Source organism: Mucor mucedo (assembly GCF_025094135.1).
Source record: "Mucor mucedo strain NRRL 3635 chromosome Unknown EV154scaffold_28, whole genome shotgun sequence".
Lineage (NCBI taxonomy): Eukaryota > Fungi > Mucoromycota > Mucoromycetes > Mucorales > Mucoraceae > Mucor > Mucor mucedo.
This window is the reverse complement of record NW_026252312.1, coordinates 11,348-35,890: the sequence shown is the minus strand read 5'-3', so window position 1 is coordinate 35,890 and position 24,543 is coordinate 11,348. Positions and strand designations below refer to the sequence as shown.

General features: G+C 36.3%; 9 protein-coding genes across 9 annotated transcripts; 1 reads left to right on the top strand and 8 right to left on the bottom strand.

Moving 5' to 3' along the window:
• Nucleotides 1-1,362: 1,362 nt before the first annotated feature.
• Nucleotides 1,363-2,478, bottom strand: EV154DRAFT_461581 (uncharacterized protein; the record flags this gene model as incomplete). Its single annotated transcript, XM_051597556.1, has 2 exons — nucleotides 1,363-2,334; nucleotides 2,405-2,478. Coding segments are annotated over 2 exons (847 nt in total), but the record flags the coding sequence as incomplete, so codon positions are not given.
• A 42-nt stretch (nucleotides 2,479-2,520) lies between these two features.
• EV154DRAFT_502949 (PQ loop repeat-domain-containing protein) lies at nucleotides 2,521-3,947 on the bottom strand. The gene is made up of 5 exons (XM_051600849.1): nucleotides 3,759-3,947; nucleotides 3,560-3,686; nucleotides 3,045-3,497; nucleotides 2,880-2,972; nucleotides 2,521-2,803 (listed from the first exon to the last, which is right to left on the bottom strand). Exons 1-5 carry the CDS (start codon nucleotides 3,830-3,832, stop codon nucleotides 2,732-2,734), a joined length of 819 nt encoding a protein of 272 aa, XP_051459411.1. The 5' UTR covers nucleotides 3,833-3,947; the 3' UTR covers nucleotides 2,521-2,731.
• EV154DRAFT_502947 (protein-tyrosine phosphatase-like protein) lies at nucleotides 3,871-4,636 on the bottom strand. Its single transcript, XM_051600848.1, has 3 exons — nucleotides 4,264-4,636; nucleotides 4,157-4,201; nucleotides 3,871-4,086 (listed from the first exon to the last, which is right to left on the bottom strand). The coding sequence occupies exons 1-3, from the start codon at nucleotides 4,603-4,605 to the stop codon at nucleotides 3,964-3,966; spliced, it is 510 nt and encodes a 169-aa protein (XP_051459410.1). The 5' UTR covers nucleotides 4,606-4,636; the 3' UTR covers nucleotides 3,871-3,963.
• EV154DRAFT_502944 (galactose-binding domain-like protein) lies at nucleotides 4,599-5,678 on the bottom strand. Its single transcript, XM_051600847.1, has 3 exons — nucleotides 5,135-5,678; nucleotides 4,985-5,052; nucleotides 4,599-4,929 (listed from the first exon to the last, which is right to left on the bottom strand). The coding sequence occupies exons 1-3, from the start codon at nucleotides 5,636-5,638 to the stop codon at nucleotides 4,824-4,826; spliced, it is 678 nt and encodes a 225-aa protein (XP_051459409.1). The 5' UTR covers nucleotides 5,639-5,678; the 3' UTR covers nucleotides 4,599-4,823.
• A 790-nt stretch (nucleotides 5,679-6,468) lies between these two features.
• Nucleotides 6,469-12,293, bottom strand: EV154DRAFT_163380 (mediator complex subunit 13 C-terminal-domain-containing protein). The gene is made up of 8 exons (XM_051594170.1): nucleotides 11,852-12,293; nucleotides 11,589-11,751; nucleotides 11,266-11,507; nucleotides 9,021-11,204; nucleotides 8,762-8,953; nucleotides 8,306-8,659; nucleotides 7,021-8,243; nucleotides 6,469-6,943 (listed from the first exon to the last, which is right to left on the bottom strand). Exons 1-8 carry the CDS (start codon nucleotides 12,018-12,020, stop codon nucleotides 6,767-6,769), a joined length of 4,704 nt encoding a protein of 1,567 aa, XP_051459408.1. The 5' UTR covers nucleotides 12,021-12,293; the 3' UTR covers nucleotides 6,469-6,766.
• Nucleotides 12,294-13,548: 1,255 nt separating this feature from the next.
• Nucleotides 13,549-15,651, bottom strand: EV154DRAFT_502938 (uncharacterized protein). Its single transcript, XM_051600846.1, has 6 exons — nucleotides 15,328-15,651; nucleotides 15,138-15,266; nucleotides 15,004-15,066; nucleotides 14,859-14,938; nucleotides 14,302-14,798; nucleotides 13,549-14,240 (listed from the first exon to the last, which is right to left on the bottom strand). Exons 1-6 carry the CDS (start codon nucleotides 15,482-15,484, stop codon nucleotides 13,769-13,771), a joined length of 1,398 nt encoding a protein of 465 aa, XP_051459407.1. The 5' UTR covers nucleotides 15,485-15,651; the 3' UTR covers nucleotides 13,549-13,768.
• Nucleotides 15,652-18,849: 3,198 nt separating this feature from the next.
• EV154DRAFT_502935 (uncharacterized protein) lies at nucleotides 18,850-19,750 on the bottom strand. The gene is made up of 5 exons (XM_051600845.1): nucleotides 19,608-19,750; nucleotides 19,507-19,542; nucleotides 19,386-19,445; nucleotides 19,192-19,328; nucleotides 18,850-19,129 (listed from the first exon to the last, which is right to left on the bottom strand). Exons 1-5 carry the CDS (start codon nucleotides 19,642-19,644, stop codon nucleotides 18,938-18,940), a joined length of 462 nt encoding a protein of 153 aa, XP_051459406.1. The 5' UTR covers nucleotides 19,645-19,750; the 3' UTR covers nucleotides 18,850-18,937.
• Nucleotides 19,751-21,090: 1,340 nt separating this feature from the next.
• Nucleotides 21,091-22,170, top strand: EV154DRAFT_502933 (uncharacterized protein). Its single transcript, XM_051600844.1, has one exon. The coding sequence runs from the start codon at nucleotides 21,356-21,358 to the stop codon at nucleotides 22,145-22,147; it is 792 nt and encodes a 263-aa protein (XP_051459405.1). The 5' UTR covers nucleotides 21,091-21,355; the 3' UTR covers nucleotides 22,148-22,170.
• EV154DRAFT_601131 (fimbrin) lies at nucleotides 22,171-24,434 on the bottom strand. The gene is made up of 5 exons (XM_051607212.1): nucleotides 24,267-24,434; nucleotides 24,045-24,204; nucleotides 22,531-23,980; nucleotides 22,363-22,469; nucleotides 22,171-22,291 (listed from the first exon to the last, which is right to left on the bottom strand). The coding sequence occupies exons 1-5, from the start codon at nucleotides 24,347-24,349 to the stop codon at nucleotides 22,232-22,234; spliced, it is 1,860 nt and encodes a 619-aa protein (XP_051459404.1). The 5' UTR covers nucleotides 24,350-24,434; the 3' UTR covers nucleotides 22,171-22,231.
• Between the last annotated feature and the right edge of the window lie 109 nt (nucleotides 24,435-24,543).

The following is a 24,543-nucleotide window of genomic DNA, read 5'->3' as shown; positions in this document are numbered from 1 at the left end:
GAGAATATGCTTTCATAAAAATGCTATCAATTTGATACATTGCAATAATATTTTTTAGTAGGTGTCAGTGCCACTTTTTAAAAAAAAAAATATATATATATATATAAATGAGATCACTCAAACAAGATATTTAAGCAGTACCAGGTGTAGTTTTTTTCTTATATGTATAAATTTATAGCTGGCACAAGTACTTATGATGTGAATCAATTCACATTCTCTATGTGAATACACGTCGGTTAATATAAACCATATTAATGAATATTGACGTTGATATGAATCATCTACTCAGAAAATATACATGATTTATTAAACGGAGAACAGACCCTAATATAATCTTTAAAAAAAAAAGTTCATATACAGCTGCTCCTAGTTCAACGCCGTGTATAGTTATACCATTCAATTGGAACTTCCAACCCGAAAACCTAAGATATATTTTTTTTCAGGTACGACTTACACCACGTGTAAAGATTTTTTTTCCAGAAAAAAAAAGACATTCACGTGTACACGATTGTCAAAAGGACAATATAATTTATATAGTTAAATCATCAAAAAATTAGTGCTTGTCTTTCATGTACTATATGACGTGTTCTTGTCTCTCATAATCAAACTAATTTAAAACGATCATCTACATCATATGAATGAATAAACCAATTGGCATATAAAACGTATCACAAAAAAGACATTCTCAGGGGAGGGGGGAAGACAATCCTAAGCATGCCTAGGCACGAAATCGCGATACACTAGTAATAAAGAAAAGCTATTTTATTAGTCTTTTACACCCATCTATGTACTACAACACGAAACATTCCAATCAGCTCCATAGGCGTTTAAGAAGGTCAGGATAACAAAAAAGAGTGGCGTGTTTCCAAGTCGATCTTCTACGAACGGTAAAATATGAGATTAATGTATCCTATTTAAGCCAAGATCGGCTACCACAACATGTAAAAGGCGTAAAAACACCAAAACAAAACCAAAACCAAAAAAATAAAATTACAATGAATATGTAATTCTGCACACGCACAAAGAAAAAAAAAGAGGAGATACTGTGTAGTACAACTTGAAAATCATTAAAAAAAACAGGAGATGATATACATTATTATAAATAAATGACAAAAAATCGGTTTCACAAACATCGGTTTTATTTAGTTGCATAAACATGCAACCATCAGCAGCATCCAGAAGTTTTTTTTTATAAATATCATGCAAAGGATGATCACTTCAGCAAGAGAGAGAAACTATTTATTTGGATCAGCATGATCAGATATAAACAAGACAAGATTTTTTTTTTTAATTTATTCTCCCAATAATAACTTTTTTTTTTTGTAGATCTCCACGCATGAGGGCGTAAAAACAAGTATGAGCGGTGCGTGTGTGTTGTGTGTACTTTAATTATAATATTAACTGGAAAAAGAACAAAAAAATTGAGAGAAAGAGAGAGAGAGAGAGAAACAAAAAGGGGGGTGTGCCCTTGTGATGAACAAAGGGGTGGAGAGAGAGAGAGAGAAAGGTTAGGATGCAAATAATGTTATACGAGTAGTGATGTGTGAGTGGAAGTAAATATTCATGTATGCAACATAGGTGATTTAGTAGTGACACAGCAATCTCTTCTCACATCATAGTTATTCGTTGGCACTATAGGTAAACGCATACTATTGTGTTGTTGCTGTTGTTGCTGTTGTTGAGGATAATAATGTACACGTAAATGACGTCGCATGTTACTATGCACACTGAAACTACGACCACATCCCTGATGATGACACTTAAATGGCTTCTCTCCCGTATGTGAATATATATGGATCCTTAACGATGAAGGTCTTGAAAATGACTTTCGACAATGTTGACAGTGGTATCGGTGACTATTACTCGTGCTCTTCACATTATCGCCTCGCATCATCATCATCATCTGAGAATCGTTTGTTTGTTGATTGTTGTTGTTGTTGTCATTGTTGTACACGTGAGGCTCAAAGAGCATGGTAGGTGGGTACCCTGAGGTCGTATGCGCTCTGGCTCGTCGAAACTGTTGATTAGGATACATCATTGGCGGTTGTCCTGGCAACGATGACATTGGAGCCACATGTTGGTTAGGCATCTGTTGGTTAACCATCACTGGATGATGTGGATGAGAATGAGGATACTGACGGTTCGACATTTCAGTAGAAGCAGACACAGCTCGACGATGACCCGAAAAAAATTGTGTGTTCATGGGGGTGGGAGCACAATGGTAGCAACATGTTTGATTTACACTTGACAACTGCTGTAATGATCTTGCCGCTTCTACAGACTCCATAGAAGGATATCCACCAGAAGATGTACTACGCTGGCGATGTTGTTTTGCTAATAAGGAGAGATTAGCTTATAATAAAGGGAGAGGGAATGCAATTAAAAAAAAAAGCAATCTACTTACATTGGGGTTGGCTATTGAACAAGCCTTGAAAGACATGTTTTAAAGGTGGTAAAGTGATATTATTTTGACTCATTTTTTAAAGAAAAGAAAAGAAAGAAAGAAAGAAAGGTGAGATAGAAATTTATTTATATAGACTAAAAAAGTCAACAAGTGTCGATCAAGAGGTCAAATGATATTTATTTATTGCAGATCGATGTCTTTACAAAACGCCCAAATTGTATCATCTGCAGCGGATGAAACGTCGTCATTTTAATCGGTTAAACCAAATATCAATGTTGGTCTTTTTATCATTTTATTTTATTAATAAACAAGAAACCCCCTTAGCTTTTAGTCATCTTCATTTATGTTCTTAAATTCCACGTCTGTGCGCTTACGGTACATGTAAAATTGGAAAAAGATCTTTTTTTTTTGAAATGCCGTCAGTAACTGAAAAAAAAAAGGGGGAGGACAATGAAATTGATGGTGAAATACTTACTGTAAAGTCAAAAAAGAGAGTTCCGCCACTTCCAAGGATCCAAGGATAATTAATCAAGAGATAAGTTGGGTCAGTTGATTCCAATACGATACTCTGTAAGATAAGAGAATTAGCCCTTAAAACCCCCCAAAAAGAAAAATATAAACATCCTATTTTTGAACTTACCACACAGTATGTGATGTTACCAACTACACTAAATATAAACATCACCAGAGATAATCCTTGAACACTCTCATTTCTAAAATTCTGCATGATTTGGGGTATACGACTTGAACAATAAAGAATGGCACTTCCCCATCCAAACATTTGTGGCACAATCTGCCATTGACTCCAATCCGTTGTCTGCCCCGGCCAAAGGAAAAACAGGGCGGATCCACCCAACAATCCAAGCCAGAGGCAAACACTGCTGACAAAAAAGAGTCGGATGATACCACGCGTTTTAGGATTCTTAGCCCTGCTCACAGTGGCGGCATCATGATTCAATAACCGAGTAGTTTCATCTGGTCCTGTCTCATACACATGAACTTCTTCTTCTATAGGTTGGTGAGGTCTACGGTAATAAAACACTTGTGCCATTAACATACAATCTGCCATCAAATAATACAATGCTAGTAATAACTTTTTTTTTTTTTTCGGTATGAGTCACAAGAAGAATGAAAGTTAAGATATCAATGTGTTACCATGGTGAATAAAAGATTCTGTAAGATGATTCCGAATAGATTCAATATATCTCCCAATATCCACAAGGTGAGAAAGGTGACGGATACACCATCTGTGTTTTTCAATTTATAATTTTCATAAAATTGTCTATGTTGATCATGTCAGCCCGATACGCTAAATAAATAAATAAAAAAAAAAAAACTTCAAAATATGACTTACGGTGTAAATACAACGATCCAACATCCTATACTAAAGTAACCAAAGAGTCTTGCAAACAGTTCACTCTCAATCATCAGAGTACAATATATGTATATTTATTATTATTTTTTGACAAGAAAGTAAAAAAGAGAGAGAGAAAAAGTTTTACAATGGTAAGTTTGTGTTTTATAAAAAAAAAAAAAAAAAGTTAAAAAAAAACTCCGTCTTAAGACCACCAGCTCAATATTCCCTTTTTAGACTTTTTCTTCGATTTGTATTTATCTATAAACCGAACCTGGTTTTTATTTAATGCGCCTCTCCTGTATTTTCGAATATACGCAATGGCATCCTAATTTAAAAGAACGTATAAGCCTCAACAATAGCAGTCTTTTATTAGGGAGCAAATATTCAACACTTACCAAAGGATCCATTCCGCCTTCAATTAAAGAAATCGCTATTAAAACCTAAAATAGCGGAAGATTAAACTTTTATGGTAACACATCCCCCTATTTCTTCTAACTTTTACCGGTGCTCTACCAATACCTGCGATACAATGAACGCCGATAGTGGTCTCATTTTCTTTAGCTTTCTCAGCCAGGTTTAACCAGCTTTCAATCGCCTCATTACTTGGAACTCCTCCATCTTCAAACTTGATGGCATCGGACACTTTAATTCCTGTGCTCTTTTCTAATTCTTCCGCATCATATTCATTATTCTGGATGGCCGAGGGTCGATGGCAGATTCGTATTAAGTCAGACACATTCTCTTTTTTAAACACGTCAATATAAGTAGGTAGAGTGTCCCGTGTAGGTGCATCCAATAATAAGAATTTTTGATTTGTATTAGGTGATCGTATAACGGATATCATATTTTAAGCAAACAAAAAAAAAAAAAAAAAAGGACCAAATCAATGATCTGTAGCCGAAATATATAAATTATTAGATAGCTTAAAATGGACGTCATAAACACGCATATAAGTAGTAGCACACACTCTCTTTATTTAGGGTAGCATCTTGTTTTTATTCGTCATTTGTATGTCTCTCTTGTCATCCTTTAAATTGACAGAAACAACAAACAAAAGGCCCTTTAAGAAGCAAACACCTTGATTTGTCGAATATGTGTGTCGCGTCCATTTGAATGTGTATTCAATATCGCAATCTGTAAAAACCATAATCGAAATGGTTCTCCATCACTACACACCCTTTAGTATCCAACCTTCACTGTCTATTCATCCATCCTCTACTTACTTTTTTGACATAATATCCGCATTTAACCATCCAACAAAATCTTGCTCGCATTCAATCGTCATCAAATCCTATCAAAGAAAATTCACGTTAGACACTCTTTTAGTCCCACGCACAAGCCCACTTCTTTTATTTTATTTTATTTATGGTTACGAGTAGATCTCGTCGTGATGTGCCACAACGAATACAGATAGTCCTTGGTGTATAACTCTCATCCTGAAAAAAGTCAAGAAACAATGACACTTGTCTAATGAGTGTAGCCTGATGAAATATCACATCAATTGTATGATTCTTTCTGGGATCCGGACAATTCGACTGCCAATAAGTCCATGGATTATTATCTCGCAAGTTCTCAGGTCCCCAATCCGACCGAAAGGAAGAAACGCGCCATATCGCCTCATTCTTTCCGATCTCACGTCCACCGAGTTCCTTTTGTGCAATGCCCGGATGCTGCGTTAAGTAGATCGTCTTGGCTGTCTTCTCTAATTGCGCATCGTCAGCACCCGCTTCTTCTGTTTCGCTTCCTTCCAGTGAATTCACATCGCTTTCACCAAAACCAGAAACTGCCGCATAAGCCTCGTATTCATGCGGTGGCGAAGAGAACACGGAAGAAGGTGGATTGTAATCTGCCTCGAAGGATTCATCTAGATCGCTCATGATGACAATCAATTAAAAAATAAAACTTTTTTCTTCTTCTTCCCTAAAATGTGGAACGCCCGCGTCCCTGATAAATGCATGATTTTAATTCTCTCCCCGTCTCAGACTTGATAAATTACATAATCCATTCATATTACTAGTTCATTGAACATTAGCGTGCATGGTTTTATTCACAATTGATGAGAGTAGAGTTAATGCATTCATCAAAAAAAAAAAAAATATGTTCAAAATAACACGCGTTTTGTTCTCCTTTGAGTAAAATTTGCAATTCTCGGATCTACTAAAACAATCATCTGGCGAAAAAAAAGAAGCCCCTGTGTATCAGTCTATTATTAGACAAAATAGACTCATTTGTGTGTGTGTGTGTGTGTGTGCAGTGTTGAATTCATAGAAGTGCCACTTAATATTTAACCAATGTAAAATAACAGCTTGTTGTATGTATTTCAAGTGGAAATTAAGCAACTGTTGCTGAAACTAGCATTTAGCTTGTTTCTTCCAATGACGATATTAGCAGTTGACATACTACACTCATTTTTAGGATAGCATACAAGTAATACCACCTGTGATCACTGCGTACATACCCTTGGATTTAACAGTGACTTTGTCAGGAAACGGGGGGTTTATCAAACTTACTTTAAAATCTTCCAAATATCGCATGCGTTTTCTTGGCAGAAGGGTATGATATAATAAGACGGGTGTTCCCCTCCTGCATTAGTTTGAGCTAAACCCAAATGAAGGCCTTTTCCGAATTACACAACTAAAACCCTTTGGACAATTATCTTACCTTATTACGCTAATAGATCTATTCCAACTACACTAAGCTAATTTGGCATACTTGTTTCATAAATATATCTTTTTCTTTTAATTAGTTGTCGTTCATAAAAATCATGTATTTAAAAACTGTACAAGAAGAAGTAGAGATGTGTATATATATAATAAAAGAAGAAGAAATAAATAAATAAGTTAATATATAAAAGTATGTGATGTGAATTGCAGAAGGGTTAGATCTTTTTTGTTTAAAAAGGGAAAAATAAAAAAAGGAAACATGTTACAGGTTAAAATAATAATGATAATGAAAGATATATAAGAGAAGGTGGTGAAAAAAAGGGCGGGAGGGAATCAGATAAATTATGTATTCACAACAAGTAATATACGAGAAAGTCTTTCCACAAGTGCAAGATGAATAGGGAAACAATTACTATTGGATGGCATCACATTCACATAGGATAACGCATGGTATTTCTTGATAATATCTCTCAGCGTACTATAAGCTGAATGGTTGGTTTGATTATAAACTAAATGTATCTATACATGGAAATTGGGGGTTTAGCCTTGGAAATGAAAATTACTTTCTATCCATCTATAAAAAAAAATAACTTTACCTCTATCACAAGTGGATTGCAGTTAAATAATTCATTATTAGGATTCTCTGTAGATGGCGGTGTGTGGATCATATAACCACTTGCCAAGGGTATCATCCAATCTTCTATTTGCGAAATTGGATCCATGTCAAGAATACCATAAGATGCGCGCTCTCTCTTATTTGAATAGGCCACACGATGATTTAACAGTAACGCCTTCGTTTGTCCTGATCCATATGTGTCTACATCAACAAACATTTTCTTACTCCCGCCGCCAGATGCAGCCGTAGCAGCAGCGGCAGCGGCAGCAGCAGTCGACGAGGCTGAAGCGTTCATCATATTATGTGTATTAGTACCAAGTGTTTCCGCCGTATTCGCGGACGCATCATTCATGTATGTATCCGAGGTGGGGCTGACATACAATGTAGACTCCATATCAAGACTGACAATCGCAACCTTTTCTTCATTCGAGACACATTGAATCCATGCTTGCAATTCTTCTTCAAATACAAGTCCAATTTTAGCAATGACAAAAGTCCAAGCAAATCCTGCTCGCTTAGCAATATCTTTGGTTTTGGCCCAAGCTTCTTCAAATACATTCACCAAGGGAAGACTATAACGTTGATTATCGAGGATCGTAAACTCTACAAGTTCACCACAATTATCGGTCCATACAATAATCATCCAACGTTTATCAAAACTAAAGCAATAGCCCATGTGCAACACCGCTGGTGTCTCTAAAATGGTGGAAAACGCATTCAAAGCCTTCTTGAGTTGAAAAGGGATAGTGGTTGGCATTGGCTTGGACAGAATAAAGGGTGGTGCATACATTTCGGTGATCGGTCTCGTATCCTCTACGCCCGCTATCGTGTGGTGCCTGCCCACAACTGCATGACACTTACTGTACACCGAAAATGCAATTTCCTTCAATCCGAATTTGAGACACCCACCAAATGATGTAGACCGTAAAATATGTTCAATCGGCATTAATTGTAAAACAAGTCGCGCTCGTGTTTTCTCTGTAGTCCGTGTACCCATCGCAGCTGCATTAAACGCGTTGGTCAGCTTACTAAAACATCGACTCAGGTCAAGATTCGAGCTCAAGTGCGAGGCCGGGTTAACTAGGTAGATCACAATATGCACATTTTCCGCCATCGCTCCTCCTAACGCAGACCCGAGATTTTGACATTCTACCATGTAACTACGTAGCTGTCGATCATCCATGGATTCATCATCGTATTTTGCTAACAAAATAATGTCAGATGGGAAGCCCTTTAAAATATAGCAAAAAAAAAAAAACACTTACGAAGTAGAGGAACAGGAGCAAGTCCTCTGCGATAATGACTTATATTTCCCGGATGATGCACGCCCAATTGACATGTTTCATACAAGGTACTTAATCCTTTCAAGAAATGGGATACGTTACTCTCCACTGTATCATTCTTGGGATACACCACAAAGTAATTGATGTGTTTTTTACATGAATAAGGCTCCAATCGTAATTTTTCCCAAAGCATGATCAATTTCGAAGACCCTTCAATCAAGTCCTCTTGTCGGCTGATCGTAATATTCGGTGGCTGTAACGTGTCGAGATTTGGCTCTGCTGGACGCCGTTTTTTCACTTGGTATTTACCATATTTCGAATGCGTTTGATTTGTTTCTGTTTTTTTTTTAAAAAAAAAAAAAAAAAAAAAAAAAAAAAAAAATTACATAATCAGACCATTGATACAAAATATCTTTTCTTTTTTTTTTTGTCACGTACCAGATAAATCGTAATATTGTTGCACATTTAACGGTCCTTTTACAGTAACTGATGCAGGTAAAGGTAATTGATCCAAGCACATATCGTTAATATCCGTACTCTTTCGTTGGAAAAATATGTCACTTAACACATTTTTAAAATTTTGTGTCATATAATCCACATCACTGGGTGTTGAAGGAATATGAACAACATCTGTCAATAATAATAATAATATATAAATACCAAATAAGAAGATACAAACATTTTTCAAATCTTATACCTCCATTAAACTTTTGTAATAAGTTTCTTCTTCTTGCAACAACCACTTTGGCCGATTCGCCTTCATTGGCCTCAAATCCGTTCGACGACATGGACTCGATCCCGCCCGAAAATGGATATCCGCCCATCACCACTTGCTGGCACAGAAAATCCAACGCTTGAAAATCTTCATTGGCGTATAAATCCTGATATTTTTTCGGGTCCAGTCGTATCACACTACTGGCAATCGTACGCGCAAAAGGGCTGTCATAATCCATCACCATCTTTTCCAACGAAAGCTTCTTTTTCAATGATATCGATGGTGATAAACTCGTCAATTTGGCCACAAACTTGTTTTGTGCACGACACAATGCCTTGAACGTACGCGTCACTCGACTCGCTTCATCCTCGCTTTCATTTTCAGAATACTCCTCGTCTTCCGTCGAACTCTCTTCCGTACTGCTCACCGACGTCGAAGATAAACTGTGTGTGGAAGCATGCGCATCCTCAATAATCGACAGCGACTTATTGTCGTTCTGGATCGTGTCCTGTAACAACTTGGACGATTTTCTTCTTTCCGACTTCTTTTTACGCACCAATGGAATATAGTCTGGTTGATAATCGCTGCCTCTTCTCTTTGTTTTGGGTGTGTCCGGTGTATACGTAAATTTACCCCCATTAATGTATTTAGCATCATTGACTGCAAACTCCATTTTCACTGGTGCAAATTGAGGTGGGACAAACATTTGATGATGTTCATGTTGCTTCTGTAAACTCGCCACATGTTCTTGTTGTTCAAAACTAAAATGATCATGCTGCGTTGCCAAACCCACTTCCAGCGGTGTCACAGATGAATCATGCGATTCATCCATATCCGTGTCCAAAATATGTTGTTGTTGTTTTTCATTCAAGCTAGCAAGCTGTTTCGTCTCGAAATTATCAAAGGGTGCTTCTTGCTTGATCAAATTATTTAGCATCAAATCGTTCTCTGCAAACGTATGCTCTGGTTCTACAGCCGTTAAATGTGCAGGTGGTGCGGCGGGCGCAGGTGCTGGTCCAGACTCAAAAAAGTCAAAATCTTCTTCCGTTACTCCGAAATCAAAACTATCCAGGTCGTCCATACCGTCCCCCGCCCATTGATTGGGTATATCCAGTACCATATTATCGACATCCATATTCTCTACGATCCCAAAGGCCTCCAATTCAAGATTAGGGATCTGTGGTGACTGGTACGTGGAGTTACTTGCTGTATTCGAGGCACTGGTCATGGCATTATCATTGGAAATATTTAGCATGCTCTTATTTACATGAATACTATTTGAATTTATTAATGCATGGTTCATTTTTTGGTTTTGTTGTCCATTTTCATTCATTTTAATGGTAGGGTGCTGCAGTGTAGGTGTGTTCGTTGTATTATCGTGCATTAACTCGGGATATTCAGGAAAATCGTCCATATTACTATTCGGCATCGCAAAATGGGTCATGGCGAAATCCACAAGCGATAATCCAGACTGGTATCTTGCCTTTGACCTCTGCTGTAACTGATGTTGCGGTTGTTGATACGATTGCGTCATGGGATCGTCATCCTCGTTTACGGAGGATGTAGGTGTCATGCTGATATTCGTATCGTTTCGTTGACAGGTAGCAGAACCTGGCGTAGCAACCGATTTGGTTGCCATCAAGGGACTGGCGATGACAGGTTCATTAATTGCCTTTTGTAGCAAATTGATCATGCTGTTGCTGTTATTCTCTTGAGACAAGGTATCGAGTACGGTCGTGGTGGTTGTGTCCCTGGGACACGCATACTCCCAATAATTTGAAATCTTTTCGCTCCATGCCCAACGATGCCATTTATCTCCCAAATCCTCGGTAAATCCTTGATTAAATCCAAATAACCCGTTGACTCCGGCCATGGCGGTCGGTGATAGTTTGGATGAGGAGGATATAAAGATTAAACGTGCTGGATATAAAAATGTCTCGTCTAAGGCCGAAATCTTTATTGCCACTAAATTCGGTATGGACTTTTCTTGAGAGGGTTCATTCTGTTTCTTTTGTTGCTTGTCTCGCTGTGTAGGTTGAATTAGGTTGGTATAGGGTATATCTAATAATAACGACCATTTCTTTAATATGTTTTCTTCCATTTGTTGAGGTAAAGAATAATTGTTGGTGGCAATATAAACCGTTTCACCCGATGGACTGATGATCACTAAAATACAAATTTCAGTTACATGATTTTTTGACTTTTTTAAATTTATATAATGCATTACCTTTCTTTCCTCGGTTACGGATAGTTTGGAGTGTAATCGGCCTGATTCTCATCCGACGTGTGCTGGGCTGAAAGATCAGGTTGGTGCTAGCCAAATAAATATTGTAAGAACAACAAAGCAAAGAAGTGGCCATATTTAATAAATTGGACTGGCTAGTTTTGTCCTCTCCAATAACATCCTGATCACTATTTGGGAATATATAAAATTCGCCCAAAGGAAATGCGCCTTTTCCCTTCATTTGTCTATAACACAGGAATCAAAACGTTTTTAATATCGACTCTCCCCTTTTCTTTTTGAAATAAAAAAAACTCGAAATGACTTACACATGCACAAGATTTCGAATGGATTTTACAAACATTCTATATTCATCAGAAACTGTTACAGGTGTACTAGAATTTGATTGAGCTGAAGAAGCAATAGGGGAAGCTGTTGGGGATTGAATCTTGCTGTACGCATTTTCCCATGTAAACGATCCAACTTTGGTTTCTGTAATTTGGCTATTTGTTAATTTCACCCAACTTTTTTTTTTTCGCTCCCCTCCCCTTATTTTTATGATTTGTTTTGTTTACTCTTTTACACTTCTTACCATCTAAAGCATACAAGTCATCGTTCGCGTCAATTTTTCCAGTGTGTCTCTCATCAAACCAAAACACCCATAATTCTAATGTTATTTCTTTTCCCGGTTCTGTTGACTCGGAAACGACTCGCCATAAGGCCGGTATATTGGCTGATATCAAGTTCGTATATGCTCTCATCAAAATATCGTTGGAGGCATCATAGTTGGGTGCACATTTCAAATATTTTACAAGATTTTCTCTATTACAGTGTTGGTTATACACTCTATAGCGTATTTGCGATACGCCACTCTACAACAAGAATTAGATTGCAATCAGATAACCTTTCTCAATCGTGTCAACTTTTTTTTTATATATCTGTTTACCACAACGAGTATATTTGTTAAACTTGAGTCGGTGAGCATAAGGTCTATTCAAAGATTCATTTAATAACTGCGTATCTGACAGGATATAATAAGAAAAAGGAACCTAGTTTCTATGTAAAAAAAGTTCAAAGGCTCTGATCTTTTTTTTTTCTATCTTTCTGCTGTGTGCGTGAGTGCGTCACAAAGGCGCCAAATTGATGCCTTTTGATTTTTCCCCCAAAAAGAAACAAAAAAGCAGTCCTCGGATTATTATTTTTCTAGAAAGTGCCCCTGACGTGCAAAAGGTTGACAGCTGTTTAGACATGGACGACGTTCAATTTATCAAGCAAAAAGTGTCAAGTCTTGACCAAAAACAAGGTTTTTACTCTTTATTTTTTTTTCCTTGTAAGAACTCTGGGGTTTTACAGATCCCGCATGCGTCTTTAATTTGACTAGATAATATCTGCATAAAGGACGTGCTGTACAATCCCGTAAATTTGGTTTTAATGTTAGATAAACTTTGGTACTGGATTAGTCGTGCATCTGACATCATGTAGCACATACCGAAAATAAATGTAACTAAACCATTAACAATAAAGTCTAAACTACAGATTGAACAATGTGTAATATCTATTAACAGATACTACACTATCTTGCTCTTAGAACGATACTTTATGCTGGTAATTTTCCAACAAAAAACATTCGGTAACATATTGTATAAATCTATTCAATATAAATACTTAAAATACACTAAAGGTGTCTCTACAACCCATACAGAAAACATAAACAAAGTAGCAGTAGTGGGAGTACTTTAACAATAATATGATCGGTATTCCAACCTTAAAGTGAATACACTCAGTGTCAAATGTGATGCAGAAAATTGTAAACTATCAGCAGTTTATTTTTATTTTATACGAAGTATATATTTTACACAGCTCAAACTTTCTATGATAGCCAACAAAAGTTATCAGCTTCTATAAAAAAATATACCTGTTGCTACGTTTTTGAATTTATTGACCCGTTTAAATACAAAAATTAAAAAAAATACTTTTTCAGTTTATGCATCTGATGGGTAAAAAATTTATGTTACGCATGTCTTTTCATTGGTGCTCTCGAGATACCTTAATTCAGACAGATCAAGAAACGGGAAAAAACCAAATCATTACACACATGAGTTCCCCGATCAAAAAAAAAAGTTTCATACAAATGTAACTATACCACTCTTTACATTCACACGGCCCACTTTTATTTTTATTTTTGGTACGTGCGTCTACAACAGCTTAAAGGTCTCGGGCTAATTCGCCTTTTCAAAAATACATATAGAGTTTGATTTCGGTAATATTAATTAAGCGAGGCGTACGGCATTTTAAAAGTTTGAATAAGCAACGTTACGTGAAGTTTATTTGTGTTCCTTGCTACTAAAAATTTAGAAGTCAAGATCGCTTTAATACATAAGAATAAATTGGGGATAAATAGGCGGTTTGGTAGTCCGCATGGTGAGAGAGAGAAAAAAATTAAGATAGGTTGAATATAGTACAATTAAAAGAAGGGGGGTTTACATCAGAGATATAGAAAGCGTATAAGCTAATTCTTTGATGCATATTCTACGAGATCCATTTGAGAGGATTCACCATCGTCTAAAATACGATCATCATCAAGATGGTGGGATTGATGATGATTCAAAGGAAAAGGATGCATTTTAACCTCGCTGTCATTATTTTGATTGGGGTAGTATTCATCATCTTCCATTGGTATTCCCGCAGGCGATAGTTTAAGTTGTCTTGATTCAGCCGTGGATATATCAGCCATATTGTTTTTGTGAGGTAACTGATGCTGATTGTGTTTCTGGAAGACCTTTTGGTATTGGAGTTGCTGCAGTTTAAGTTCATCAAAAGCATTATGACTTAAAGTGCCTTGTGCCGCATTGGGGTTGCTGTTAGTTACTGAATACTCTTGTGTAGAGAAGTTGGAGTACGTAACAAATTGAGCTGGGTTTGACTTATCCTCATCTCCCGTTGATCTGATTCCAAGTCCACCGGTATCATCTACTTTAGGGCTAATCAAAGAAGAAAAGTTAGTAAATATACGCAAGGCTTTCTCTTTCCTAATATAATTACTTGAAAATAATGGCGATTTCTACACCAAGAGTAGAAACGGCACCTAAATATGTCCACATACCGCCCAAAACAACAGATCCTAATTCATTCACAATAATCATGTCACGAAGAACACCGTAGGCCAATAAGAAGACGGCAAACATTAACAAACAAATTGTAATGATAGTCATGACTGCACGGATTTTGAAGATACCGGTTTTTACAGAAATATAGCGAGGACCGGTTGTATTGAATTTCTTCAAATGTTCTCCGAGAATACGGGTTAAACGATAAGCGGCAAAGAAAACTGCAACGGCAAGACTGAAGCAATGAATAAACCAAAAAATGTATAATAATCTTGTAAATGTCTCTGCCAAAGGTAAATTTGTTTCTGCTAGAATACCGGCCGACAGAGACATGGCATTGTTGATAATGAAGGGTGAAAAAAAGATGGTACAACCAATGAAATCCACTACTTTGGGAGATGGCAACCAACTATTAGCAAGCACTCGATGACTCTATATAAAATCTGTGTCAACATGTGCGGTACATAAAGTCCGAACGAGATAGAAACTTACATCTGCTAAAGTCTGTGCAATACCAATTAAGTATAAAGCAAAGGCACCAAGACCGAATTGCCACGGAAATTCATAAATGACTAATGATAAGAAAAAAAAATCATTAACACATGAAAAATTAAATTTCTTGATATTTATATATTACACGAGCGAGAAATCATATCTGGACAAATGTCAGTTATCAGAATTGTACTTGATATTAATCTCACTATTTAATAAAAATGTATAATTAGTACACGGTGACACATAAGCCAGATTATTGGGATTTTTATGACTTACATAAATTAAAAAGGATGATAAATAATAACATGCAATCAATTGGCTTAGGTCGAAAGCAGCCCTTTGATAAACTTCTATCAAACAGCCTATGTCCTTTTATAATGACACGGTGACTTAAAAGTATAATACCTACAACAAGAATAGTCTTATGAGAACTGTGTACGGCCGAGAAAAAAATGACATTACATACCGATAATGACAGTTATACCAGAAATGCCAACATTTATCCCATGAATAATAGTCATGACTCGACTTTCGACACAATCTTGTAACGTCAGTCTCCAATCACAATGACAAATGCCATGGACACACCTACGACTTAGTGAATGAAAATCAGGTGCACTCATTTAGGGTGTAGAACTGATAATATAGTGAATATAGTGTTGTATGTATTTGCTTAACAAGTAAAGCTGAGTAAAAATTAAAGATTTTTTTTGTTGGGATAGAAAAAGAAAAAGCCAATAGGTAAGAAGGGTACGTCTCGCAATTGAAATACTAAAAAAAAAAAGTTTATTTAGTCTCGTCGTACCTGACCATGAGAGAATCAAATACCTATTTTCATACTTTTTTTTAAAAAGTTTTCATTAGGCGACATGAGATTTGGCGTTTTACAGAGGTTCGGTATGACCGTGACACTGACAAAGTCGATCCAAAGTCTGAGTTCAATTCATTGGATGTTAGAACATTATGTTTTTTAAATCCAAAGCTTCGTTATTTCAAACTCACTATGCAACATTTCTCCCGCGACCATGATAAGTTACAATCACCAAACCAAAGCATTACCCCCATTCAATATTCACCCCAACACATGCAGAATAATTACTTTTTATTAATGAACTTCGCCTCGGTAACAGTTTTTTAAAGAAGCCAATAAGGTAAACACAGTAAATGCCAATGTATGACACCCTCTTCATTTAGTTAGTTAACTTTGTAAAAGGTTCTTTTTTCATTACCACAATTATGAGCCAGCTAACTAAAAATCTTCTTCTGCGCCCGTTCATTTTTTTGGTTTCTATGGGATTTAGAAATAAATTCCTCACATAAATAAAAACAAGGTGCACGACGCGATGATGCTTTGTGTCATATGTAACGTGGCAAAAGAGTAACCGGATTCATTTTAAGTGGTTACATAAAAGAATTACCTAGAACCTTTTTCTGGTGATTTAATTTTACGGTGGTGCTCGAAACATAAAAATAGCAAACACCCGTTGAAAAAGTTGCCAACTGTAATTTAAAATTAAAAAAATCTATCTTCTTCGTTTGTTTGTACCCATTTCATCCACCGGGCGGTGTTCATTTATTTGTCTTATCTATTATCTGTTTCTTACACATGTTGATCTAATTGCAAAAAGCCCCTTGCTGATGTATGTCCCTTTTTTGTCTTATGCATCTTAACTCCATACTTTTTCCGTCCTACCCTAGCATTGATTGCCGACCCTCGCTAAACTTGGGTTTGGAATTATTTCGTAATGTCATTTAAAGTTCATATATGTGCTACACAAAAAAAGAGTAGGAAACATGCACTTTTCTCCTCTTTAATTTTTTTTTTTAAAAATCTCTTCGATGACAAATACACTAGCTACAATACAGCTTTTTTTTTCAATTCAAGCGCTTCAAACTTTTCTGTTAATCTCTATTTGCACTTTTCTTGAATTAGAATAAACAATCTTTCTTTTTGTTGAAGGTGCATGCATGCCCACAAGAGTGGAGTGTAAAATTCAAAATAAACTTTCGAAAATGACCTTGGGAACAATTAAGTTTGGTTAAAGATGCGTTTTTTCAATTAAAACTCTTGGAGTCTCTGTTCCAGAAGCATACCAAGCTTTTTCTGATTAACAAAAAAAAAAAAAAAAAAAAATCTAAAAATAGCGTCTATCTTACATAGGACATATAGCAGCCTTTGGATTTTCAAACAGAAAAAAAAAAAAGATCTAACTAAATACATTCTGTTAAAAAACACAGTTGAGATAAAGTACTACACTTAATTATACAGATACAACAAGGGGCCCATAATTCATGGGGCTAAAATACATCTATACATTTCCAAATACTATGACTTTTAAATTTCGCAACAGAAAGAAATGTCTCTGTGTAACGCATATATCTAGATTGAATGATTAGCTGTATGATCTGCCATTCTTCTTAATACAGGTAGTCTTGCCTGGAATGACTACGATTACCCTTTGTATCTTCTGTGTTTATAAAAGGCGTAATACTTTCGAAGGTTCGATTTCCTTCCAGCCATACTTGACATGTTTACTCCAGCACACTTTTGTGGGAAGAATACATATGTAAATTAGTAGGATAAATTTTCGTATCCCACGAGCTTCTATATCTTCGTGTTAGCCTGAGTTAAATGTGATATTAGGATGAGATGAAGTTAAATAAAAAGTAATCGCTGGTATAGTTTTTGCGTACATGCTAATATGATGTCAATAGAATTCGAATGGTTTTTGTATTTTATTAGTAGTAGATGTATATTTGTGGGGGCGTATAATAATAAAAGATATCTGGCTATAAATTTGATCTTTGAAAAGACGGGTATACATGTGATAGTAAGAAAGAAAATATGTATGGCTGTTAAATTTTATTCATATCATGTTTATACTGTGTTATTGACATTAGTACGTTTTACATTTAACCCGTAGAATTGTTTATCTGATGTACCAAATATTGACACTACCACAAAAACGTTTCGCAAATTCTTAATTCTAGAATAAACAAGTTTACATATTCTATTTTTGCTTACATACTGATAAATGGGTCGCATAAGTTTTACTTTGATTTATGTTTGTTATTGTTGTCTAGTGTACTTAAATAATCTTATGAGACTTCGATTATCTTTTTTAAAAAAAAATGCTGTAAACAATATCTAGTTAATGATCTGAGTAAATGAATTCACTTGAATTTTCGGTTTCGATACAATCATCATAGATAAGCTGATGCATACATATGGTTTGATGTTCAAATATTGAATATCCATTACTTTAACTATATCATCAGATTATTGAGTTCCCCACGATAGTAATTTTAGGATTCTAAACACGATCATATTAACATTTGCTACATACATAGTCAATTATTTACACTATACGACTGAACGTCTGCAGAACATGTACCTTTCCATTCATTACAAAAGACTGCCCCATCAAAATTTATGTGAGCTTCAGATATTTCATAAGTTTTACTTATGCTTCGCTATGCCAAGTCAAGTGTTACCAACTTTAGTTGGTGCGACCTTAATGTCTGATCTGATAAAAGTGTAAGGTTTAACCCTATTTTTACCAACTGAATTTTACATTGTCGGCCATCAGGATATTTACCACCATAAATCAATGTTATCGCAAAATCGGGTACATAATAGAACTCCGAAAGTTAATTACTACCGCGATACCTGATATATCAAATATGGCCTTAATGTTATTTTGTAAATAGTGATTCCATTAGGGTCTACCAGATAAAGCAAACATTAATGTGAACTATTTAAAATCAACGATACATCATTGTTTTCCCCTTCTTTCATAGGCTCAAATACAGATTTGCATAATATTTGCGTCCTTCAAAAAGATGATAAAATAAGTTCGAAACCCATTTTTTTTTCTATGTCACTGTGCTGAATCCCAAGTCTAAAAGTTATATGTGATCAAAATGAAAAGCAACAGATCAATACTTCAAATGTCATTCTCGGCCTCGTATCAATAATAATTGTAACCTGTTTTTCTGTTTAAAACGCTGGTACTTTTATTCATGTGTATGTCGGGGAGTTTCTTTCGAATCCCATTTATTTAATCCATCCCGAATTAGTCTCTTGCAGGACTTAAACTTCTATCTCTTCTACGATCACGTCTATCACGATCATTGCCATTGCTGACAGGACCTTTAACGAAAGCATAATCTACTTTAATAGTTTGTCCGAGATATTGTGTATCATTAGCTTGCTCAATGGCTTGTTCGGCTTCTTTACGTGCCTCATATTCGATTAAAGCATAACCCTATAAAACACATATTTAGCATAAGCGACTCACCATCCTTTCTCCTCCTAATAGATGCATACCTTGACATAACCAGTATGTCTGTCCAAATTCAAATGAATGTTCTTAATCGTTCCGTATTCCATAAATCTTTCTCCTAAAGACTCTTCATCGGTTTCCTCATGAAGACCGCGAACGATGATGATCCAACCTTCAATAGCTATTTTACGTTTGTGTCAATTGGGTGTTTCGATAATGTTCGAATCAGCTTACTTACAGCGAACAGGTTCAATCTCTTGTTGCTTTGTATCTACCCTGTTACCAAGTCGCGATGTGACTAAAAGAAGAGAGAAAAAAAATTTAGACGGAAAGTTCTCTACTTGTCTTCCATAACGTACTGTCAGTGTTTGATCCTCTTCCTCTAATCTGGACATCTGTAATGCTGTTTAAGAAACTTATTTTTTCGCGTTAAAACAAGTTTGCTTCATTCATACTATACCATCATCAATATTCATTCTTTCAGGGGATCTAGACATCTTTTTTTTAAAATTGCTTTCTATCGAAAAATAATAAAATGAACAGACAAAGCTTGGAAAAAAATATGACGTTCGAGACCGCGGTCACACATTTCCTACAAGTTGGCTTTTACCCAATCACGTTCACAGTACTTTGTAAATCCACCAGAAAGCTTCATTGTCTTTGGTATAACCTAAAGATAAAAAAGATGTAGGAATACCTTCAGACCGTTCAGTTTTTGAATCGTCTCACAGGAGTTATAGCTGTTAAAACAAGGGTCCATCAAGAAAGTAGGTGCAGATCGCATAATAATTAAATATCAATTCGCCTGCTATTCACATACCTATAGACATCAACATGAATTGATTTACTACATCTCTACAATTCTAGCAATATATCAATCTCTATCGTGGCCAATTGATATCGTTGCGTTTTATTGGGCTGAAACAATATTGGACTCGCTCGGCTACGCCAGAGTTGGTGGTTCCCTACACTGTGTCGTCAGGCTTTTTAGCCAGCTCCTTGCGCAATTGTTTCACACTCGAAATCAGAAAACGGGTCTCTTGTAGACAAACAATTATTCTTAGGGACAGTCCGGGCGCGCTTAGTCGTAATATAGGATTATGATGTCTTGACTGACACCAAGTGGTTAATACAACTTGTCGTCTTAAACTAGATGCAAATTTATCACAATTTACATATGGTAAACCTGTGTATGCGTGTGATATTATAGCTTTCTTTTCACTTCTCGATTGAACTTTATCTTTATGTTTTTGCGTAATATTAAAATTAAACAAGCTCAAGGTCAAAAGAGTAACGATCGAATTGGAGGTGTGAATTGTGCAATATACATTTATTTGTAACTATTATTCTTGTTTCCAGATCAGAAGGACGGCCGAAACACGGATTTTACGTTATGACTACGTGCACTTTGACTGTCCCTGAGCAAAATTTGGCTGTCCTTAAGAAAAGCGTTTAATCATCCATGTGTTTGAGCCTTTACTTATAGTAGAACCATCTGCAAGTATCCCCAAGGTTATGTGCCAAAAAATCAATATGTTTGCCATTTCTTTTCGTAAAAGGTGTATCATTAGCCGAATTACTAATTGTGGCCCCGATTGACTTCGAGATAATACGATTGGTAAAGCGGTACTTCATAGAATTCACCAGTTATAAAAAAATTAGCCGCCTTAAGCCATAATTTTCTTACAACTATCGATAATCCTAAAACATGGTTGTGGAAAGATGCAGACATGCCACTCGAAGATGCTGCCCAAAATTATGGCTATTAATTTTAAACCCCTTCGAGTTTACTAATGAAAATAGCCTTTAGCAAACGAATGTAAAAATATAGAGTTTAGACAGAGGCGTGTAGCGTAGGACATTTGAAAAGTTCACGTGACAACGACATCTGTCTAAAATAAAAAAAATAAAAAATCGTGAAAGTTGGCAGTAGCTTGTTGTCCCTTTCTTTTCTAATTCTAATTTATCATTCCACAACTATGCCTCCCATCCCAAAATCAAAAAAAAGATCAACTAACAGGTCCAAATCAGAAAAAGTGTCTGCCAATTCGAAACAGACACAAATGACAATGCGTCAATGGAAAATTGGTAACGATCTATTCTTCACACATGTATTGAGTTGAGGGGTAATTAAAGTTTTTATTCGTAAAAGCAGGCAAGCCCGAAGCCCCATGTACATTATGTTTATCCAATATACCAACTTACAAAATGGATAAGCACTGGATAAGATACCATCATATGGACCTTAACATCAACCTCAAAAGATTTCTACCTTGTCTTGAAGGCCCAGATTTCTACTGCGAGACCTGCCAAATACATTACGAGAGCAAAATTCGATTTGTGTCCCATTTAAAACATGATCACAAAATCCAAGGCCCTTCCTTCCCAGACTACTCTGATGTACCACCCAATGTAATGGACCCAGACAATCACTGTAAACCATGCTGCTTGTGCTTTGACTCGCGCCCACTTTACCGCAGCCATCTCTTTCTTAAACATAATATCACAGTCTATAGTCACATTGTATCAGTACATGAAAATACTAAGCCGGATGTATTTAACGAAAAGAATCACTGTGATGCATGTGGTAAGACCTTTGTAAGCCGTCATGCTTTCCTTCAACATCTCCATTACAGCTATGGCATAGACGTAGAACCCTATAAACGACCCCGTACTCAAAATGATTTGGATCAATTCATTCAGAGACAACAACAGATAGATATTCCTAATTTACATGACCCTAATTTGTATTGCGCCACTTGTTGTCGTACTTATGACACAAGGTTACAATATCAACACCACTTGCGCATGATACACAATATTTATTCCAGACCTGTAAAAGGCTTTACTATGAGGACCCGCAAAGCTCCTTTGGACATTGTGCCTGATCCAGACAATCCCGACAATCACTGTACATCTTGCCAATGTACATACAAATCCAAAGAAAGCTTTGTGAGCCATCTGAGATATTCCCACCCGCCACCATCCACACAACAATAACAACAACAATGATAATAATAATAAAGCTTTGTTTTCCCTCTGTATTTATTCAATTAGAACTACTCCGTTTTAATTGTAATTAAATTATGCATTGCGTTTCATTTGTCGCTCCACAACCATTAAACTTCCTACAAAGGTGAGATTCTACAAAGAATTCTTTTAGTATATCATGGATAGTATATCATGGATGGGGTATTTATTTTGTAAATATTTACCATTTTGGCTCGAACTTCAACAATATCTTCTGGAACAAGGAAAATTGTAGCACCCAATTTACGCGCAATGGATATAGCCAAACGAGCATTATTAAACGCATCCTCATCTATTTTATGTGCGGAAGAATGAGTATACTACAGAATATAAAATGTATGTTCTATTCTTACCTGTGTTGCCAGCTGTAGCATGAGCAGCATCGACAATGCCAGGTTTCATACCATTTAAGACGTCCAAGAAAAAGACACCTGAACGAAGCGAAGGATCTCTAAAGGACGACATCTTTGTCTGCTTACCACCTCTCTGAGCCATTTCATTGGCCCATTTGACCATATCCATGTCTGTGACAGCTCGACCACCTTCACTGAGTGATTGCAAAGTACGAACAATGTTTTCCCGCATCAATTGCCAAACCAAAGCCAAGGTCAAGGTCTTTACCTCATCCACGATATCCGAGCCTTGAATACCTACCAACGAAAACCCATTATCTTGTCCCAGATGTACTGCATAATTACAGTTTTCCAATTGCTTGAATCGAGAAAGGGGCTGCTTTTTACTGACCATACGCCATTGAACGATACCTGGCACAACTTTATCAAAGGCTTGTAAAAGAATTAGGCCATCTTTAAGATCCTCAAACAGGTCATAGACACCGGGCTCTACGTTGAGACTGTTCAACCAGAGTGTGAACATACGTGCTTCACGTTCACCCTCGGCATCAAAGGGTTCAATCTCGGGCGCCTCTTCCTCTGTTAATGGATCCAGACCGGGATGTGTATTAAACAAATGAGCCACAAAGGCTAAATTCAATTTGGGGTTACCAGACACCATGGCCTTAGGTGTCAGATATTTACGACAACCAATTTTCTCTGCGTTAGAAAGGACCATTTCAGCTCTTTTCATCAAATCGGGTTCTTGCAAGGGATCTCTTGAGCAGTATTCAGGCTTGATTTGGTTAAGCAGGACAGTGTAATTTTCTCCATCAGCAATGTCCTGGCTGAAATTATTGACGGTACGTCCCCAGTTGGCTGCCTTGAGGTGATAATTAAACCATCGTAGTAAGATGACATCGGGTGGTAGCTTTAAAAAGCCTTCCAAAGTCTCGTCTTGCTCCAATAAACGATAGAGTTCTGGATGCTGTTGAATTGTAATCTTGTTTAAAAGACCGCGTTTAATAATTTGCCAAATTAGTCCCAAGATCAAGTATTCATTGGCTTCAATGATATCTTCAGGACCAATATTGACAACGGAACAACCAATGGCTTTTGCAGAGTTAATAACAATGTTGTTATTCTCCACCATTTGAAAGTTATTCATCTTTTTCTTGACATTGAGCACACGTTCATCAATGGTATCTGGTACGGCATCATTAATGAGTTTACAAAGAATTAAACCATCTCTACACTCATCAAACAATTGCATGGTGTTGGTGGGGATCGGTAAGCGATAACCTACGTCTGGATCCATTGACATGGTATCATTGATATGACGCGTAAATTCAGTGCGCTCATCTTCATTGATTGTATGTGTGGCATCGCCTTTTGAGCCATGGACTTGTATTTTATGTTGGTGTACGTTGAAAGCGTCTTTATTTCGACCCTCTTTCAGCCTGTTGGCAAGCTGGTTTGGTTCCACAAATTAAAACTCCGTTTTTTTTTTTTTTTTTTATATGCAAAACGCTTACATCAATGAATTCTTCGACATCAATTTTACCAGTGGCACTAGAGGCGACTTGTTTTAGATTAGCACGAATTTCATCGTAATTGTCACTGTAACCAGTATCTTTACAGGCTTGTTGGATTTCTCTTCCATCCAATAAACCGTCTGCATCAAGATCACATTCTCTAATGATAAAATAAAATGTCAAAAAAAAAAAAGTAAACAAACAATAGGATTCTGATTTTACTGGAATTTGTCGATTAAGCCATTGATATCATTGACTTGAAAGGCGGGATACTTTTTTTGTAGTACAAATGCGTTTACCACCATTTTATATATATATTTAAAAAAAAATATAGATTAAAGAAGAAACAATGATAAAATAAAAATAAAAAATGTTCCAAATAGAGTGTCAGTTGTATGTCATCGGAGCAATGTGACAAGTTTAAAACCCTTTCTCTCTTTTTTTTTAAATATATATAATTTCATCTTGTTCTTATTCTTTTTTTCCATAAATGTTACAC

What these genes read in the sequence shown, in the direction of transcription:
- EV154DRAFT_502949 (XM_051600849.1), bottom strand. Translation starts at nt 3,832, where the DNA reads ATGATTGAGAGTGAACTGTTTGCAAGACTCTTTGGTTACTTTAGTATA. An exon ending in TGGATCGTTGTATTTACACC is followed by an intron (nt 3,687 to 3,758) that starts GTAAGTCATATT and finishes TGATCAACATAG; the next exon opens with ACAATTTTATGAAAATTATA. An exon ending in CTCTCTTTTTTGACTTTACA is followed by an intron (nt 2,804 to 2,879) that starts GTAAGTATTTCA and finishes CAAAAAAAAAAG; the next exon opens with ATCTTTTTCCAATTTTACAT.
- EV154DRAFT_502947 (XM_051600848.1), bottom strand. Translation starts at nt 4,605, where the DNA reads ATGATATCCGTTATACGATCACCTAATACAAATCAAAAATTCTTATTA. An exon ending in CAGGTATTGGTAGAGCACCG is followed by an intron (nt 4,202 to 4,263) that starts GTAAAAGTTAGA and finishes CCGCTATTTTAG; the next exon opens with GTTTTAATAGCGATTTCTTT. An exon ending in AAGGCGGAATGGATCCTTTG is followed by an intron (nt 4,087 to 4,156) that starts GTAAGTGTTGAA and finishes CTTTTAAATTAG; the next exon opens with GATGCCATTGCGTATATTCG.
- EV154DRAFT_502944 (XM_051600847.1), bottom strand. Translation starts at nt 5,638, where the DNA reads ATGAGCGATCTAGATGAATCCTTCGAGGCAGATTACAATCCACCTTCT. An exon ending in CATCACGACGAGATCTACTC is followed by an intron (nt 5,053 to 5,134) that starts GTAACCATAAAT and finishes TTTCTTTGATAG; the next exon opens with GATTTGATGACGATTGAATG. An exon ending in GCGGATATTATGTCAAAAAA is followed by an intron (nt 4,930 to 4,984) that starts GTAAGTAGAGGA and finishes AAGGGTGTGTAG; the next exon opens with TGATGGAGAACCATTTCGAT.
- EV154DRAFT_163380 (XM_051594170.1), bottom strand. Translation starts at nt 12,020, where the DNA reads ATGAGAGCATATACGAACTTGATATCAGCCAATATACCGGCCTTATGG. An exon ending in TGCTCCTGTTCCTCTACTTC is followed by an intron (nt 8,244 to 8,305) that starts GTAAGTGTTTTT and finishes TTATTTTGTTAG; the next exon opens with CAAAATACGATGATGAATCC. An exon ending in GCAATCCACTTGTGATAGAG is followed by an intron (nt 6,944 to 7,020) that starts GTAAAGTTATTT and finishes TTCCATGTATAG; the next exon opens with ATACATTTAGTTTATAATCA.
- EV154DRAFT_502938 (XM_051600846.1), bottom strand. Translation starts at nt 15,484, where the DNA reads ATGAGTGCACCTGATTTTCATTCACTAAGTCGTAGGTGTGTCCATGGC. An exon ending in TATCATCCTTTTTAATTTAT is followed by an intron (nt 15,067 to 15,137) that starts GTAAGTCATAAA and finishes TTTATTAAATAG; the next exon opens with TGAGATTAATATCAAGTACA. An exon ending in TTGCACAGACTTTAGCAGAT is followed by an intron (nt 14,799 to 14,858) that starts GTAAGTTTCTAT and finishes GATTTTATATAG; the next exon opens with AGTCATCGAGTGCTTGCTAA.
- EV154DRAFT_502935 (XM_051600845.1), bottom strand. Translation starts at nt 19,644, where the DNA reads ATGTCTAGATCCCCTGAAAGAATGAATATTGATGATG. An exon ending in AAGAATGAATATTGATGATG is followed by an intron (nt 19,543 to 19,607) that starts GTATAGTATGAA and finishes ACAGCATTACAG; the next exon opens with ATGTCCAGATTAGAGGAAGA. An exon ending in AGAGATTGAACCTGTTCGCT is followed by an intron (nt 19,329 to 19,385) that starts GTAAGTAAGCTG and finishes AACGTAAAATAG; the next exon opens with CTATTGAAGGTTGGATCATC.
- EV154DRAFT_502933 (XM_051600844.1), top strand. Translation starts at nt 21,356, where the DNA reads ATGGATAAGCACTGGATAAGATACCATCATATGGACCTTAACATCAAC.
- EV154DRAFT_601131 (XM_051607212.1), bottom strand. Translation starts at nt 24,349, where the DNA reads ATGGTGGTAAACGCATTTGTACTACAAAAAAAGTATCCCGCCTTTCAA. An exon ending in ATGTCGAAGAATTCATTGAT is followed by an intron (nt 23,981 to 24,044) that starts GTAAGCGTTTTG and finishes GAACCAAACCAG; the next exon opens with CTTGCCAACAGGCTGAAAGA. An exon ending in TTGAAGTTCGAGCCAAAATG is followed by an intron (nt 22,292 to 22,362) that starts GTAAATATTTAC and finishes AATTCTTTGTAG; the next exon opens with AATCTCACCTTTGTAGGAAG.